Source organism: Taurulus bubalis (genome assembly GCF_910589615.1).
Source record: "Taurulus bubalis genome assembly, chromosome: 6".
NCBI classification, from domain to species: Eukaryota; Metazoa; Chordata; class Actinopteri; order Perciformes; family Cottidae; genus Taurulus; species Taurulus bubalis.
In genome coordinates this window covers 2,446,443-2,465,033 of record NC_136594.1, presented here as the reverse complement: position 1 = coordinate 2,465,033, position 18,591 = coordinate 2,446,443, and the positions used below count along the sequence as shown (strand labels likewise).

At 41.9% G+C, this 18,591-nt stretch overlaps 1 protein-coding gene across 1 annotated transcript in view; it reads left to right on the top strand.

The window, feature by feature from the left end:
* The window catches only part of cacna1ab (calcium channel, voltage-dependent, P/Q type, alpha 1A subunit, b), a gene marked incomplete at both ends in the record, with an annotated part of 167,044 nt that overhangs the window by 113,110 nt on the left and 35,343 nt on the right, over window positions 1–18,591 (top strand). Inside the window, 11 exons of the mRNA XM_079220283.1 lie at window positions 4,295–4,394; window positions 5,083–5,243; window positions 6,775–6,912; window positions 7,594–7,795; window positions 8,425–8,589; window positions 9,572–9,682; window positions 9,934–10,017; window positions 14,830–14,946; window positions 16,606–16,671; window positions 17,849–17,946; window positions 18,068–18,218. Of these exons, the coding sequence (XP_079076409.1) occupies window positions 4,295–4,394; window positions 5,083–5,243; window positions 6,775–6,912; window positions 7,594–7,795; window positions 8,425–8,589; window positions 9,572–9,682; window positions 9,934–10,017; window positions 14,830–14,946; window positions 16,606–16,671; window positions 17,849–17,946; window positions 18,068–18,218 (1,393 nt within the window). The remainder of the gene's footprint in view (window positions 1–4,294; window positions 4,395–5,082; window positions 5,244–6,774; window positions 6,913–7,593; window positions 7,796–8,424; window positions 8,590–9,571; window positions 9,683–9,933; window positions 10,018–14,829; window positions 14,947–16,605; window positions 16,672–17,848; window positions 17,947–18,067; window positions 18,219–18,591) is intronic.

The window sequence follows — 18,591 nt, the reverse complement described above, 5'->3', positions numbered from 1 at the left end:
TAAAGATCACTATCTGACACGACGTTTTTCAGCTTTATCCGTTTCTCACATTTCAGGTCAGTCTCTTGTTCTTCAGCCTCCAGGAAAGAAACAAAAACCCAATAATTCACTTCCATCTCCTCTTAAACAGAATGGAGTCGAACATTTCACAGCCGAGTTCATAGTTCAGGATTACTGCAAAATTAATGACTGTTTCTTCACCAAACGGTAAATTTACAAATATGCCTTATTAGCAAATATTCTAAATATTTCAACTCGGGCGAAACATTTGCGTGACACTTTCAGACAACTTTCTCTTTTATAGCTGTTGACAGGTTTTTATGGAGCGACATCCTAAATCCCCTTCTGTAAAAACCTTTGACCCTAATATGTCGACAAAAAGAAACGAGAATTTTAAACCTGACTTTATCCAACGTTCAGATTTATGTTTTGGAAAAGTATAAAACATTCTCACATGTTTGATACGAAAAAGCCTAACTTGCATATTCAAAAATAAAGTTTTCAGAAAACTTGAAATACAATAAATACGTGCCTTCGTGTAAGTATTCTACTGGTGAGGCTTCATCGTTATTTAAACCTCACTGGCCGGTCTCCTCTTACAGCAGAAACAAAGATGGAGGACGGATCAGAAACTCTATAAATACGCGGCAAAAAATAATTGAAATTGCTCAATCAAACTTAAATATCACTTTTGGCTCAAAGAAGCCAAACAACAACAACACGTTGGACAAACTAAATCACTCCACTGCTGCACCCTCCACAGCATGAAACAAGGACGCATCCTCCCCTCCTTCACCGGTCTCCTCGCTTCCTTAGTGACCCTCTATACATACGTTTCCCCTTCTCCTCCTTCCTCTCCTCCCTCTTCACCACCTCCTCTCCTCCTTTTGCCTCTTCGCTCCCACCCATCTGCTCCAGGGCTGAGCTACAGTAGGGTTTTGCTTGAAGGGTTGAAGTCTTCACACACACACACACACACACCTTTGAAATGTCCCGTTGACGCATGACATTGTTTCAAAGCAGGTACACGCCACAGAACCGTTGCACAGAGAGGACTTTTATTTTTTTTCAGCATGGTCGGAGTGCAACGGCTTCATAATTGTTCTTTACGGGTTTTAAAGGCAACAATTGTGCTTCTGGCCCCTCCCCCTTTTCATCGCCCACTGACCGGGAGCTGCATGCAGTCGCGGTACCTCCGTGAGAATGCCTTTATTTCTAATGACGATGTGTGTGTGTGTGTGTATGGGACACACACACACATCCTGGTCCCCCGTGACGGCCGTCCTGAGTGAATGCCTGTGTTCTCTAGTGTCAAGAAAACCTGGAACCGGACACTTGTTAATAAGATTTAACGCCTTTTTTTTTTGTTCTTCCTCCCCCCTGCTGTGCAGATGTGCATGCACAAGAGCTTTTGATACAATCCCACTAGATGGTTGCAGATCTAATGAGGGCAATTTGCGCCGTAGGCCCAGTCTAATTGATCATTATGCTGCGATAAGATAAGAATCGGTGTAAATGGATGCAGCAATCGAGTTTCCTCCTCCGACCGTGAAGGTAATTCTTCACAGAGCCGGTAGCGCAGCAGAAGACGGCCAGGAGGGACGGAGAGGGGTTGCACATCCGGGGTTTTAGTCAGAGGATTTAAAAAGGTTTTTTTATTGTGTGCTGCAGTTCTGATGGAATACAAAAAAAGGACGTAGAATGTTCTCATTCTCAAAAAGTAGTGCGCTATGAGTTCGTACGGTGCCCTCGTCATCGGGGGGCGGGACCGGTGACGTAGTGTAAAGAGCGGGACCTTCACCCAGGAGGCCGCTGTTCAGGTCGTGTAGTTCATAATGTGTTGCGTAAGTTGCGTTCTTACGTAACGTTAGTTCTCTCTTCCGTTACTTTAAAGTCACTTTGTAGTTATTTCTTTACTCAAACGTTGACTCATTTGATACGTAATTTAAACCCAAAACCACAAACTTTTGCTACCTTTTGTTTAAGAAATGTAACTTTCTATTCATAATAAAATAGCACATCATTTGTGCTCGCCTTGACAATATAACCTGTGTCATCTATATATAATATGCTTGATAATGTCTGCAGTCTAAAAGCTAGTCTCAAGTCATTTATCACTAGATTGTACACACAATACAAGTGATGCAACGTAACATATAATATTAATACGTTTTCATATCATAGTTAAATTGAACCTTTTGTTTTAATGACGCTTTCACTATGAGACAGGAGATAAGATGTAGGAGTGGAGTGTGTCTACAGTGTGGGTGCTAGTGGGTGCTAGTGGGTGCTAGTGGGTGTTATTGGGTGCTAGTGGGTGTTAGTGGGTGCTAGTGGGTGTTAGTGGGTGCTAGTGGGTGGGGGCGGGGTTTAAGCGGGTGTGTCCATCTTGCTGTCCTTCCTTCTTTGTCTGTCTCTCATGTGGATGTATTTTTCCCTGTTTCTTCCAAACCCCCTCTCTCCTGTCTTGTGTCTGTCTTTCTCTATCAATGTGTGTCACTGTGTGTGTCTGTTTGTGTGTGTGTGTGTCTTTCTTTCTATGTGTGTTCCCCCTCTCCTTCCCTCCACCTCCTCTTCCTCTTCTTCTTCTGTCTCTGTCCCCGTCTTTCTTTCTGTCGCTGTCACTGACTCTCGCTGTCGCCACCTACGGTGAAACTCGACAGGAGCAGCACCCGGTAAAGTTCTTCCTCTGTCCTCCTCCTCCTCCTCCTCCTCCTCCTCATCCCTCGCTCTGTCCCCAGCTCTCCACCACCGGAATCAAATTGGCTTCTCTCTCTTTCTTTCTTTTGCTCTTCTGTCCGTTGGTCCTCATCCTCGCCGTATCGTAGCTCGTCTCCCTCTTCACCTCCGTCGAGTCGCTCCATCCAGAAAGAGACGTTTCTCGTCCATGTAAAGGATCTGAAGACACTTGATTCCACTTTTGCAAAAGATTAACGATGCAAACGTCATCACAGTGATGCTCCGCCGATCGTCCATCTTTTGGTTTTGTGCCCTGAAGGCATTAAAGGTGGAAGTTAAAACACTGTGTTGTCCGTCGCCCCAAAATTGAATCCATAGAGTTCAAATGACTGAACCAGAAAGACAGACATCAGTTGCTTTCGAGTTTGAAGGCTTTTGCCAAAAAACTTTTGTACTATTGCGTAACACCAGGCTCACGTTACACCCACTGTGTGTAATTCCTAACACACATGGCGCCTACCGGGCTTAATACTCCTAACACTGCCGAGCCGCTCCGATAGAGAGACCTCCGTCCTGCTGGACTTTCAGAGGAGGAAAGGCCTATTGATTATGGATCGGGAGTCTCACTCTTCCCGAGGTCTCGGACTCCATCAATCAGCCTCCAATTGAATTGTCTTTGCGTCTTTTTTGTGTGTGTTTTTTTTTTCCGCCACGGGAACTGAGTTCATAGTTAAAGAGCGAGCCTTGATGGACGACCCTCTCTTCTGCTCCGGCTTGGCGAGCGTCCATCCGCCTCCTGCCTTTCTTTTCTTTTTTTAAAATGGCCCAGACGTTTCGCCTTCATCCGCTTTAACCCCTCCCCCCCACCCGGCCGCCTCGCTCGACGTGTTTCTGAGTTGCGACGCGCGATGCCGCGTTTCTGCAGGCGACATCGCGGCGTCCCGAGAGTCTCACATAGCCTCCGTTTCCCGCCAGTCCTCCAGTCGGTTTGCACTCCCCGAACCCGAGAGGAGAAACCAGAGCACCCTCTTCCTTGGAATCTGGACTCGGTTGAAAAAAAAGAAGCTATGTGAAACCCGGCCAGAATCAGTTCATTTAGCGTTCACCAAATACCGGATTATATCGACATAATCCGAGTTCTTTAGAGTCCACGCTTCATGTTGTTTCCACGTCTACAAACTCCCATTTCCCCTTTCTACGAAGAACCGAACAGCGTGTTCCACTGAAAAAGAAAGAAAGAGGTTTGGCCCGGGCACTCTGCCGGGAGATGCCTGTTCGACATTGAATGTCTTATTGTATCATGGTGAAGATTATAAATGATGATGATGATGATGCTTCTCGATGTCCATGAAACCAAACGGTCAGGAAACTGATTGCTTTCCCCTCCCACGGGTTTCATGTTTGACGTGCACTCGGAAGTTTCTTTTCTTCCTGCAGAAGAAGAGACTGTAAGAGCTTTGATTGTCCACACTGACGATAGCTCGTCACTGTAGAGGTCACGCTTGTTTCTCGTGATCTCAGAGGGTGCGGCAAGAGCCCTTCGTGATGCGTCCATGTCTTCCCTGCTCCCGAAGTCTCCTCTGACATGTGTTGTTGTTCTCTGGCTGAACTCTAGAGGGAGCAGCAAGGGCAAAGACATCAGCACCATCAAGTCCCTCCGCGTGCTGAGGGTGCTGCGTCCTCTGAAGACCATCAAGCGACTCCCCAAGTTAAAGGTAAGAAGGCTCCGCAGGCTTCCTTGTCGTACCAAACTGCGGTTTGTCTTTATATTCTCGGGGACGTATGTTTCCTTTTTAAAGTATGATGGGAAAAACTGAACTGAGAAGTATTGCATTTTTCAACCTCCGATTCTGAAAAGTGAAGCCAATGCAAAACCTGCATTCTCTCTCCTGACCACCAGGGGGTGACTCCTCTGGTTGTATAGAAGTCTATGCTTCATGTGTTAAAGCTGCATTCTCTCTCCTGACCACCAGGGGGTGACTCCTCTGGTTGTATAGAAGTCTATGCTTCATGTGTTAAAGCTGCATTCTCTCTCCTGACCACCAGGGGGTGACTCCTCTGGTTGTATAGAAGTCTATGCTTCATGTGTTAAAGCTGCATTCTCTCTCCTGACCACCAGGGGGTGACTCCTCTGGTTGTATAGAAGTCTATATAAATGACTCTACTTCTCTTGATCTATTCCCTCAGTAAACATTGTAAACATGAGTTTATGTCTCAATCTCTAGTTTCAAGTCTTCTTCAATACAGCATGATGTTCATTTAGTAAATTATGGTCATTTATAGTCAAACAGACCATAAAGCAGGGGACGCTTTAGGGGCGGGGCTACAAGGTGATTGACAGGTCGCTACCACAGTGTTTTTCCCATGTGTTTTCTAACTTTACCCCCCCGTGTGTTTCCGCAGGCGGTGTTCGACTGCGTGGTCAACTCCCTGAAGAACGTGCTGAACATCTTGATCGTCTACATGCTCTTCATGTTCATCTTCGCCGTGGTGGCCGTGCAGCTCTTCAAAGGTCGCTTCTTCTTCTGCACGGACGAATCCAAAGAGTTTGAGCGGGACTGCAGGTCAGTGCCACGACGCAAACTCTTTTTAGTTAAATAAAAACAACTAGGGTATACGTATTGTTTTCACATAATATTGAGCCATGACAATGCACTTCATTTTGCATTTACATTTTTCACACAATAAGAAATGCACTCAATATTTCAATATTTTCTCACAATGTGTTTAATCAATTGTGTATTTCTAGTAATTGCGGCACTCTTAAACAATAACTACCAAAGCTGGTGATCATTCAGCGCCAAAGATATACTTTGCACACTTTATATGTACAGTCACTGGTGTATATACAGTCATTATACAGTTCATTTATATACAGTTACTATATAAAGTCACTATATACAGTTGTTATGTACAGTTACTATATACAGTCAATATACAGTTCATTTATATACAGTTACTATATAAAGTCACTATATACAGTTATTATGTACAGTTACTAGTGTATATACAGTTATTATATACAGCTACTAATATATATATATATATATATATATATATATATATATATACAGTTATTGTGTACAGTTACTAATATATATACAGTTAGTATGTATAGTTACTTATATATACAGTTATTATGTACAGTTACATACAGTTTATATATACAGTTACTATATAAAGTCACTGTATACAGTTATTATATACAGTTACTAATATATATATATACAGTTATTATATACAGTTACTAATATATATATATATATATATATATATATATATATATATATATATATATACAGTTATTGTGTACAGATACTAATATATATATATATATATATATATATATATATATATATATATATATATATATACAGTTACTATATAAAGTCACTATATACAGTTATTATGTACAGTTATAATATATATATATATATGTATATATATATGTAGAGAGAGAGAGTTACTATATAAAGTCACTATATACAGTTATTATGTACATTTATAATATATATATACAGTTATTATGTGCAGTTATAATATATATATATAGAGAGAGAGTTACTATATAAAGTCACTATATACAGTTATTATCTACAGTTACTATATGCGATTCCAATCATTTTATTTTCAGTATATTCAGGATACCCTAAAAAAAATAGTACAAAACATGACAGCTAACAATAAAAACAAAGCGTAGCTCATCGTCCTCCATAATATATTTGGCATCACAGTTATATATTAATTAATATTAAGGACTTAACCCAAAGTTGCGACACTTTAAATATGATTTCAGCGTTTTTCTCTCTTATAATAAAATCATAACAGGGTTCCAGACAGATAAATAAACCCTGTCCTCAGAAAGCCTTTCCAGATGGAGAAGTTTACATTTCTGACAAAAACATAAATCACTTTCAGTTAGTGTCAGTTGAGCAGATGCTGCCACCTGGTGGAGTTTACTGGGTATTTAAATACATTGTTCTTTACTGATTCTTATGTCTCTGTGTGTGTGTGTGTGTGTGTGTGTGTGTGTGTGTGTGTGTGTGTGTGTGTGTGTGTGTGTGTGTGTGTGTGTGTGTGTGTGTGTTCCTTTAGGGGCGAGTACTTGGTATATGAGGGAGAGGAAGTTAAAGCTCAGAAGCGGGAGTGGAAGAAGTACGATTTTCACTACGACAACGTGGCTTGGGCCCTGCTCACCCTCTTCACTGTCTCCACTGGAGAGGGGTGGCCGCAGTAAGTTCTCTCACCCACACACACACACACACACACACACACACACACACACACACACACACACACACACACACACACACACACACACACACGTCACACTTGTTCATGTGTGTAACTCTGAAGCATAGCAGTGGTCTTAAAGAAGAAAAGAAAAAAGTAGAACCCCAAAACTCTAGATGTTAATACAACATATTAATTAAAGTCATGTAGTCTTGTAAATAAATCATTTAAATAAATATATTACCAGTTGCGATTACGGTTGCAATATCTTGAAATATCTAATCAAAGAGATTATATTAATAAAACCCTAATTGTGAAGCTGAAACAAACTGCTGCGGCGGCTTATTGTGACATACTTACTGTCACTAGTTTATATCTTTATGTTTAAGTGGAAAGAACAAATATTAATGAAACCGATGGGTGCGTAAAGTTTGGATTTTTATTAGAAGTGTGTGTTGCGTGAGGTTCTTCTGCAGAGTCAGAGTTTTACGACAGTAGATTCCTTTGATATTGGTGATCACGTCACTGTTAGGCAGATTTGATGGAAAAGTCATGTGATTTAATCGTCAAATAAAAAGTAGAAACGTGAATCTGAAAACAGACAAAATACTAAAAATACTAAAATACTAACGCACATACTCTTGTTTTTCTTGTATTCTTTCTCTCCCTCTCCTCTCGCAGGGTGTTAAAGCACTCAGTGGACTCCACCTATGAGAATCAGGGCCCTAGCCCGGGTTATAGGATGGAAATGTCCATCTTTTACGTGGTGTACTTCGTTGTCTTCCCCTTCTTCTTCGTAAACATCTTTGTGGCTCTCATCATCATCACCTTCCAGGAACAGGGGGATAAGATGATGGAGGACTACAGTTTAGAAAAGAATGAGGTGAGGAGTCTTTACTTGTGAAGCTTCTTAACAACCTTTTAAAAACCAATGCTATGATTTGGGTTAGAGAATGTTCACATATTGAGTTATGATTTGGGTTAGAGAATGTTCACATATTGTGTTATGATTTGGGTTAGAGAATGTTCACATATTGAGTTATGATTTGGGTTAGAGAATGTTCACATATTGAGCTATGATTTGGGTTAGAGAATGTTCACATATTGTGTTATGATTTGGGTTAGAGAATGTTCACATATTGAGCTATGATTTGGGTTAGAGTTGGACCTTACAGCTGCATCATTTCAAATAAATAATCATCCTGAAAGTGATTTCTTTATAGGCGGACCTGAAACCTTTTCATTTTTTGCTGTGTGTCATCTTCATTTACTCTTAACCAGTAACATATAGACTGATATTTACACATCTGAACAACATCTCACATGTATACCTTTTATTATAACACCAACATTATTCAAATAGCCCTAGTGGTTGCAGAGATACACCCTTTTTAGTTTGGGGTTGACATTTTCGAGGAAAAAATAAATGTTTTTTAAAAGGTTAAAGAGCTAACATCATGTGGTCGTGACTCTCTTCCTCCTTTTTTCCCTCCTCTCTAACTCCTCCCACAGAGAGCCTGTATAGATTTCGCCATCAACGCCAGGCCTCTGACTCGCCACATGCCAAAGAATAAACTGAGTTTCCAGTATCGCATGTGGCAGTTCGTGGTGTCTCCGCCCTTCGAGTACAGCATCATGGCTCTGATTGCCCTCAACACCATCGTCCTCATGATGAAGGTACCAGCATTTTTTCTGCATGGAGCTGGGAAAACACTACCGCTCTTGACCACAGGGGGCGCCGAACATCGACGCAAAATGAAAGTTCGCCGGTGAAAGATAAACCCAAATAATTATGCAGAACAAAAACGTTGAGCTTTAAAAACTGCCGTCTTAATTTGCTCTTCAAGAACTCAACACAATCTTGAAGCTGCATTAGTCAATATTTTTACATTAATCGTGGATTCAATAACTCTGCATGAAGTGACTCAATAAGACCCACTGTACACCAGGCATGGAATACGTCTCAGGTCCTTTCCTTTAGTAAATGTTCCCACACTGTAAAAAAAACTAATGTAAAGCATGTTTGTATTATCAAGCACTGAAAGTAAAAGAATTGAAAGTGCAATGCATCATATTCTTCAAAATCGTATAGGGTTTCTTTCGCTGTTGGTGGAGACCAAAAACAGAGCTGAAAGAGAGTTAATATCAAACTCACACTCGCTGTGTTTCACGTCACAACGGCAAATTCGATACAAAACTTCTCAATTTGTCGAAAAAAGAGACACTTACATGGCTAATCAGCTGTTTCTGCACATACCGACTGAGATGGAAGAACAATTACAACTTCCTGAGGACCTCTTCACTTCTTTTCTCTCGTTGATGGTTTTATTGCCACGCCCAGTTGTTTTGTTCTTCTTTGTTAACTGACAGATTACAGCCACAAAACTGAGCTGAGGTGCCTAAAACGCCTAAAAGTCTTTTTCTTTGCAACATTTCAAAAGTTTTCTTCAAATTTCATCCAACAATTGAATGGACAAATAGATCAACTCAACACTCATATCCACTGAAAAGACTAATATGTCGAATGTGAGCGATGTTTATCTTGGCTCGTGGAATCATGAAGGAAAACTGTTATTGCAGCTTAAATGTCCTACTTTTTGCATTTATGTTTTTTACTGTTCTCACGCGTTCTCCACCATGTGTCTTCCCGTGTCTCCAGTTCGACGGCGCGTCGAAGACGTACGACGAGGTCCTGAAGAACCTCAACATCGTGTTTACCACCTTCTTCTTCTTGGAATCGGTCCTCAAGGTCATTGCGTTTGGCCCTCTGGTAAGGTGGAGACAAAAAGGTCCATGCACACGTGTTCCTTATCTAGGTTGACCCGGTCTATATGCTTCAGCGTTTCACCCTATTATTCATTTATAAAGCAGGTTATTTTTGGGAGACGGATCCAGAGCGCGTTCAGGCCTGTCCCTGAAAAACCCCGAGCCTCCTTTGGAGAGGGGCGATTGGCTGAACCTTTACCGTCTCCTCATCGAGGCTCAACGTCTCTCACTTCTCTCTCTCTCTTTTCCCAACAGAATTTCTTCAAAGACGCCTGGAACATTTTTGATTTTGTGTCCGTCCTCGGGAGCGTCACTGACATTTTAGTGACAGAACTTGGGGTAAGTGCCGTGGAGAGTTCGGGCGACGCTTCACTTGTTTGGTTGAAATGGGTTCGGCGGACTATAGTCGTCGATGTCCAAACCGGCCTCTTCGTAGATCTTGGTTTTCTTTCGGTTCCCTTCGTCTGTTCTCAGTTGATATACATTTGTAGGAGTTTAGAGATCAGCCATTAACATTAACACACAAGCAAAATATGTTGAATGAAAGTCTTCAATTCTTATAATCTAACTCTTGGCCAGAAAGCGAATATGAATGTTTCCGAACAATTCAACTACATTTGTTCTACATTCCTGATTCCAAAGAGATTAACAGTAGTTGGTTGTGCCTTGTGAGCACCAATGGTCCGTGTGTCTCTATAATGTGTGCCCATAAGTCTATGTCAGGTTTAACTCCAATACATTTGATATTATTTATCTGGTACACTCTTCTTTTCGAGACAAAGACTCAAAATTTCTCTTTTAAGCGCCAAACCTTCAACTCCCCAAACGTCAAATGATAAAGAATTGTCCACATTTAAAATCACAGGCTCCATTTGCAGTTTCTGTAAACGCAACCGGAAAACACAGTCAGCGGATTTTTGGGGTTGAATTATCTGTTTGTCACAGAGTTTGTGCCAATAACGTGCTGTTTTCATGTTCATATCCCTGTTAACCCTGATTTTTGTCTTTTGTCTGTCTGTTATTATTCTATTCACAAGAGCCTAGTATGATTATATATGCATGCGACTCAATATTTGTGGAAGTTCAGCCCCTCTCTGTCGTCCTCTCGTGTGTTATTTTTCTTTACCTTTTACGCCAAACTGCCAATTGGATTCTGCGTCCGGGTTTCGGGTTATGAACCTATAAAACGTCTCCGACGCCACCTGAAGTTCTCTTCTCATTTCCCTGCGACTCAATTTGGAGAATAAGTCTGCTAATTGCTGCCAAACAACTGCGATCTCAGATGATAAAAGACGCCCGCCGGCCGCGTTGGCCCTTCTCCATTAGCATCCTAGCCAACGTTAATTGACATCGGTGAGCTGATCGTTTGAGACATCCGATTGATTCTCTGTCAGCTCGCAGCAGCAAAACCTGCTGATTCAGCACATCAAGTTAAAGATATTGTTAGTGTTGGCTCGTGATCACATGTTGACGGTGGCAGGTTGTGAAGCTTCATGGTGGGCGAAGCCAAAAAACAGCTGTTACTGCAGCCGGTTCTATCGTGTTGCTCCTCTGAGGACGACGATCCCCCAAAAACTGAGCTAAAAGCTACCGAACGAGTCTGGTCCCTTTGACTGATAGCTGCAAGATGGCCAACGAGTTAAATGCATACAGAGAACATAATTAAGGCTCAGCGAACTTCCAGTGTCGGCATTTAACAATAATGCCAAACTTTTAATGTCCAGGGACTCGTTTTCCAAAGCTAGGAGTGTAAGAAGATACTTATCCACTGATACTCAATAAGACTGTATTGATGAGTTTTAATTAAAAGTACTCGTGCAAATATTTGTGCCAAGGTGTCGGATGTTAAGGGGACTGATTACATAGCTTTCTGATTCCATAAAATAAGTCAACACTCCAGTGTTCTTTATACTATGACCCCTAATTATAGAAAACTATCATACTCTAATTATAGAAACCCGTTATGAGGGTTGGTTCGTGGCCTGTTTCCACTTTAAAATAGCAAAAATAGATTCCAGAACCCGCTACAATCCAATATTAAAGCCAAGCAAATAATTGTAATGTTTAAAAGCACGATTTCTGGTGCGGCTCCTTTGATTGGTCGTTGACGCCGTAATCTCACTCGAACCCCAGAACGGTTTGATTGCAGTGAGAACGCAATCCGACCCCCATTCGATGGACGACGAGGTGGCGGACCGGCATGGACCTCTGTAGACGTTTGGGCCGAAGAGAACGTGCAATGAAGATAGAGACGTTTGTGGAATCATTCGAGAGAAAGGAGAACGGATTTTTTTTTCGACAGACGAAACAAACCAAAAGTATCAAATTATCTGATCCGATCTGATCCGGCCGAACGGACCGCGTTTTTTTTCCGGCCGAGCCGGCGTCGCAGAGGGGCTGAACCGATGTCCTCGCGTCGCCCTCTGAACTGCTGTCTGACTTGAAGTTGTGTTTCACTGCCTCTCTGATGACACCCATAATGATTTCGTCTCCCTCTTCTATCTCTTTACATGCTTTCTTTAAAAACCTCTCTACTTTGTTGGCGCCCTTACGCCCCCTCTCCCCCCCTCCTCTCCCCACTCCCTCCTCCTCTGATAATGAAAAAAAAAAAATCCATCCAATCAAAATGCACTATGAAATCCTTCATCGTGTTCTCCATCCGTGCCATGTGGTGGTGCTGTGATGATGGTGGTGGTGGTGTGATGATGATGATGATGATGATGATGATGGTGGCCAATACAAACACACGACCAACCCTCACTCCCCACCCCCTCCTCCCCACAACAACAACAAATGTCTCTCACCCACTCACAATGTACTCCAACTTACCAAAAAAAACAAATTACAAATTTCAACAAAAAAAACCTGCCTCCCCATTCATCTTTCTACATCTTGGCACATGTAGAATCTGGTTGGTTTGTAATTTATCTCTCAAAGCTTCTGCTGCATCCTCACTGGTCATGCCTAACCCTCCCCATCCCATCCCATTACTGACCCCATGACCAGTCTCAGCCCTTGACTCCCAGTGCATGTGCTTCCTGGATGATTACCTTTTTAAACACTTGGAGACATAGAGACATACATGTGTTGCACATACTTTATAACAACAAAAACACACACACACACAAATAATACTCAATTCAGACCAACGTTTTGCTAATTTTCCAATCCGGATGGATTTGGTGAAAGATCCCATTTGATTAAACCGCAACAACTTAATATCATTCAACAGTCACAGCTCATTTTTAGTGCAACTAAATCTAAGTGAATGTGTGAGTCGGGGCTCCGGATGTGCTCGGCCCCGCCGGCCCCCTGCTGGTCTGCATGTAGGCCAGTCCTTTCCCTCTAAAAAATAAAATAAATACGTATGCTGCCATGCCGAACCACGCCTGCACCGAGGCTGCTCGCTAGTCCTTCCCTCCTCCCTCCCTCTCCATCCTCCTCTTCCCGCCTTGCCTGTCAACCACACAATGCCAGGGCCTCAGCAGGGAGTCTGGCTGTTGTACCGTCGCAATTATTCCTCTCGAGTCCGCGTCCAGGTCGTGTTGGGGGGCAGTTTCACACTTGGTCCAGACCCCCGAGTCTTTGTGTCTTCACCCCAAGCACTCGATAGATTTCCTTAAAGACCTTAAATCCCCCTGTTCTTCTTCCCCTGCGTCACAGAGCCATGTGAACCACGTGTTCCTCACACAGCAAGTGTTTGCAAACGTCAAGAAAAGTATATACACTCCCTTCGTTATTATTGTCTGGGTGTGTGTGGTGTTACGCAATCCAGGAAACACACACTTTATATTTTTGTCACTCTCAGTGTAAACTGCAGCTGCCCTTAGAAAGAGTGTGCTGGTGCAGATTGGAATGGGGCTTACCTTAAATAGACTAGACTTAACTAAACTAGACTTAATTAGACTTAATTAGACTTAACTTAACTAGACTTAACTAGACTTAATTAGACTTAACTTAACTAGACTTAACTAGACTTAATTAGACTTAACTTAACTAGACTTAACTTAACTAGATTTGACTTAACTTGACATAATGTAACTTAACTAGACTTAATTAGACTTAATTTAACTAGACTTAACTTGACATAATTTAACTTAACTAGACTTAATTAGACTTAACTTAACTAGACTTAACTTAACTAGATTTGACTTAACTTGACATAATGTAACTTAACTAGACTTAATTAGACTTAATTTAACTAGACTTAACTTGACGTAATTTAACTTAACTAGACTTAATTAGAATTAACTTAACTAGACTTAACTAGATTTGACTTAACTTGACGTAATTTAACTTAACTAGACTTAACAAGACTTAACTTAAATAGATTAGGCTTAGCTTAACTAGACTTAACTTAACTAGACGTAATTTAACTTAACTAGACTTAACAAGACTTAACTAGACTTAACTTAAATTGACTATACTTAGCTTAACTAGACTTAACTATATTTTACTTAACTAGACGTAATTTAACTTAACTAGACTTAACTAGACTAGACTTAACTTAACTAGACTAGACTTAGCTTAACTAGACTTAACTATATTTTCCTTAACTAGATGTAATAAGAAAAAACCTGCAAAGCTTCAACCCAAGTGTGAAACTGCACCGAGTTCATCCGACCGGCCCAAACACAGACGACCTCCAGACTAAGCTCTTAGGGCCGTGTGTGTGTGTGTGTGTGTGTGTGTGTGTGTGTGTGTGTGTGTGTGTGTGTGTGTGTGTGTGTGTGTGTGTGTGGTTGACATGCACAGTGCCCTGTGCTCCATCCTGTGTGGCCTGCCTGCCCCCCAAAGATCAGTGCATTTGGTTCTTAAAAAAAAAAAATATATCCTGCTGTACCAGATTGGATGATGACCTTTTAGAATTATGTTTTCTTTTTCTTTTCCTTATTTCCTCTCTTATTTCCTTCTTTCATCTTTTCTTTTGACTTCTTTCCCCCTTTGATCTTTCTCCCGTTTGTCCCTACTAAGAGCCGTTATGTTTGTTGGTTATGATTTGTTTCCCTCTCTTTGACCTCTCTTTCCTCCGCTGTTGTTTGTGTTTTCTTTGTGTTGTGCTGGAGGGAGGTTTGTGTTGACGGCACAAACCTCCCTCCAGCACAACACAAAGAAAACACAAACAACAACAAAGTCTCTCCGTCTCTGCAGAATAACTTCATCAACCTGAGCTTCCTGCGGCTCTTCAGAGCGGCTCGCCTCATCAAGCTGCTGCGGCAGGGAGAGACCATCCGCATCCTGCTGTGGACCTTCGTGCAGTCCTTCAAGGTGAGCGACCACACCTGAAGCACACACCTGAAGCACACACCTGAAGCACACACCTATACACACCTGAAGAACACGCCTGTACACACCTGAAGCACACACCTTTTCACCCCTGAAGCACACACCTGAACACACCTGAAGCACACACCTGTACACACCTGAAGCACACACCTGAACACACCTGAACACACCTGAAGCACACACCTGTACACACCTGAACACACCTGACGCACACACCTGTACACACCTGAAAACACCTGAACACACCTGAAGCACACACCTGTACACACCTGAAGCACACACCTGAACACACCTGAACACACCTGACGCACACACCTGACGCACACACCTGACGCACACACCTGAAGCACACACCTGAAGCACACACCCGAAGCACACACCTGTACACACCTGAACACACCTGAAGCACACACCTGTACACACCTCAAGCACACACCTCAAGCACACACCTGAAGCACACACCTGAAGCACACACCTGAACACACCTGAAGCACACACATGTACACACCTGAAGCACACAACTGAAGCACACACCTGTACACACCTGAAGCACACGCCTGTACACACCTGAAGCACACAACTGAAGCACACACCTGAAGCACACACCTGTACACACCTGAAGCACACACCTGTACACACCTGAAGCACACACCTGTACACACCTGAACACACCTGAAGCACACACATGTACACACCTGAAGCACACAACTGAAGCACACACCTTAAGCACACACCTGAAGCACACACCTGAAGCACACACCTGTACACACCTGAACACGCCTGAAGCACACACATGTACACACCTGAAGCACACACCTGAAGCACACACCTGTACACACCTGAAGCACACACCTGAAGAACACACCTGAAGCACACACCTGAAGAACACACCTGAAGCACACACCTGAAGAACACACCTGAAGCACACACCTGAAGTACACACATGAAGTACACACCTGTACACACTTGAAGTACACACCTATACACACCTATACACACCTGAAGCACACACCTGAAGATCACACCTGAAGCACACACTTGAAGTTCACACCTGAAGCACACACCTGAAGTACACACATGAAGTACACACCTGTACACACTTGAAGTACACACCTGTACACACCTGAAGTACACACTTGAAGCACAGACCTGTACACACCTGAAGTACACACCGTGGTGATGGACATGTAGCGGCTCTCACAAACACTCCTCCTCTTCCTCCTCCTCTTCTTCTTCTTCCTCTTTCTCCTCCTCCTCCTCCTCTTTCTCCTCCTCTTCTTCCTCCTCCTCCTCTTCCTCCTCCTCCTCCTGCTCCTCTTCTTCCTCCTCCTCCTCCTCCTCCTCCTCCTCTTCCTCTTCCTTCTCCTCTTCCTTCTCCTCCTCCTGCTCCTTCTCTTCCTCCTCCTCCTCCTGCTCCTCCTCTTCCTCCTCCTGCTCCTCCTCTTTCTCCTCCTGCTCCTCCTCTTCTTCTTCTTCCTCTTTGTCCTCCTCCTCCTCCTCCTCCTCCTCCTCTTCCTCCTCCTCCTCTTCCTCCTCCTGCTCCTCCTCTTTCTCCTCCTGCTCCTCCTCTTCTTCTTCTTCCTCTTTGTCCTCCTCCTCCTCCTCCTCCTCCTCTTCCTCCTCCTCCTCTTCCTCCTGCAGGCTCTGCCATATGTGTGCCTGCTCATCGCCATGCTCTTCTTCATCTACGCCATCATCGGCATGCAGGTGAGTTTCCTGCAAATTTGAATTTAATACATTTAATTTATATTATGTGTTTTATGTTTTTATCAAGTTACAATATATGGACATGACCTTGATAGTTTTTTACGTTATCACATTTGTTTTATGTTCTATTTATAATAGGCTATTATATATAAAATATATATACTATATATATATATATATATATATATATATATATGTATATATATATATATATATACTGTATATATAAATAATATTTTTTTTATAAATCTAATAATGAATATTATATTTTTTATGTATGTAGTTATATATGTCTATAACTATTATATATAAAACAAATATATATATATATATATATATATATATATATATATATATATATATATATATATATATATATATATATATATATATATATATATATATATATATATATATATATAAAATATAAAAGACCTATTTCTTATGTCCAAATAAAAGTAATCTTTGGACATGACCTTCTTTACTAAACACTAAATTAAAATATCACAGGAGAGACTGAGAGACCAGTTTATTTATTGTTTTGGTTCTGCGGTTTTATTTAATGTATTTTGTTCACAGTCCAATTCTGATTCTTGGGGATTAAAAGTTCACTCCAATATCGTTATATCAGTGGCATGAAATGGTCTTAAAATAACAATACAATATTGTGTGTCGCAATTATTCCTGTCACAATATTTTGTTCTTATGACATATTTATATGTGAATGACTTGTCGGGTCGGTCGACTTCCTCTACAGATGTGTGAACAGCTGGAAGAGACATTCACCATGTACAAATACTACTATATATATAATAATTCAAATAAAAGTCCTGCATTCAAAAACGACACGTAAAGAACTAAAGTACAGAAGTAAAACTCTGTCGGTGTTATACTGCATATTAAAATACATGCAGGCAACTGCAGAGTCCTTTAAATGATAACATTGTATCTGTTTCATGTAAGAATCAGAAGATAAATGCAGTGGAGTAAAAGTACAATATTGGCCTTAGAAATACAGGAAAGTATAGTTATAAGTACGAGATTATATACGATTACTGTGCCGATACAAATAAAACAAACTCACCAAATACAGATGTTGCATTTAAAGAATCGTGGAGAATACACAGTAATGTTTCTGTTTGTTTGTTTGTTTGTTCCTCCACGTCTCTGCATCCAGTTGTTTGGTAACGTGTTGCTGGGCGAAGAGGGCGAGAGCGCCATCAACGAGCACAACAACTTCAGGACCTTCATCATGGCGCTCATGCTGCTGTTCAGGTGAGCCGCCCAGCTCTGACGCAACACCAGCTTCCCGTTGTGGAGATTTCCCACGTTCCCCAAAGGCAGCTCTCTACGACGTGCTCTGCCGGTCTGACAGTCGATGACCTCTCTCCCGCAGGAGTGCGACGGGCGAGGCGTGGCACGACATCATGCTGGCCTGTCTGGGCGGGAAGGAGTGCGACCCGGCCTCCGGCAACACGGAGCCCGAGTGCGGCAGCACCTTCGCCTACACCTACTTCGTGTCCTTCATCTTCCTCTGCTCCTTCCTGGTGAGAAGCAACACGACCTCATATGTCAATGTGCATTTATGTGTAGTAGCCCTTTAAGCCCTAGCCCTAACCCTAAAAACCCTAACCCTGACCCCTAATCTTATTTATTGTTTGAGTTGTGTTTAGAGGTTGTACATCGGGGTAATATATTATTGTAGCCCTGATTTTTATGTTTAATTTGATACCTAACATGTTTTTTTTTGGGGGGGGAGGGATTTATGCCATGATTTGTTCTTGATTTTCCTGTTGGGCCCTAGGGGCCGCTAATGAGGCGATCCTTTTATGTCAGGTCAGGTACCAATCAAGAAAAAACATGGTATGAATCAAAAAAAAAAAAAAAAAACATGGTAGGTATCAAATTAAACATACAAAT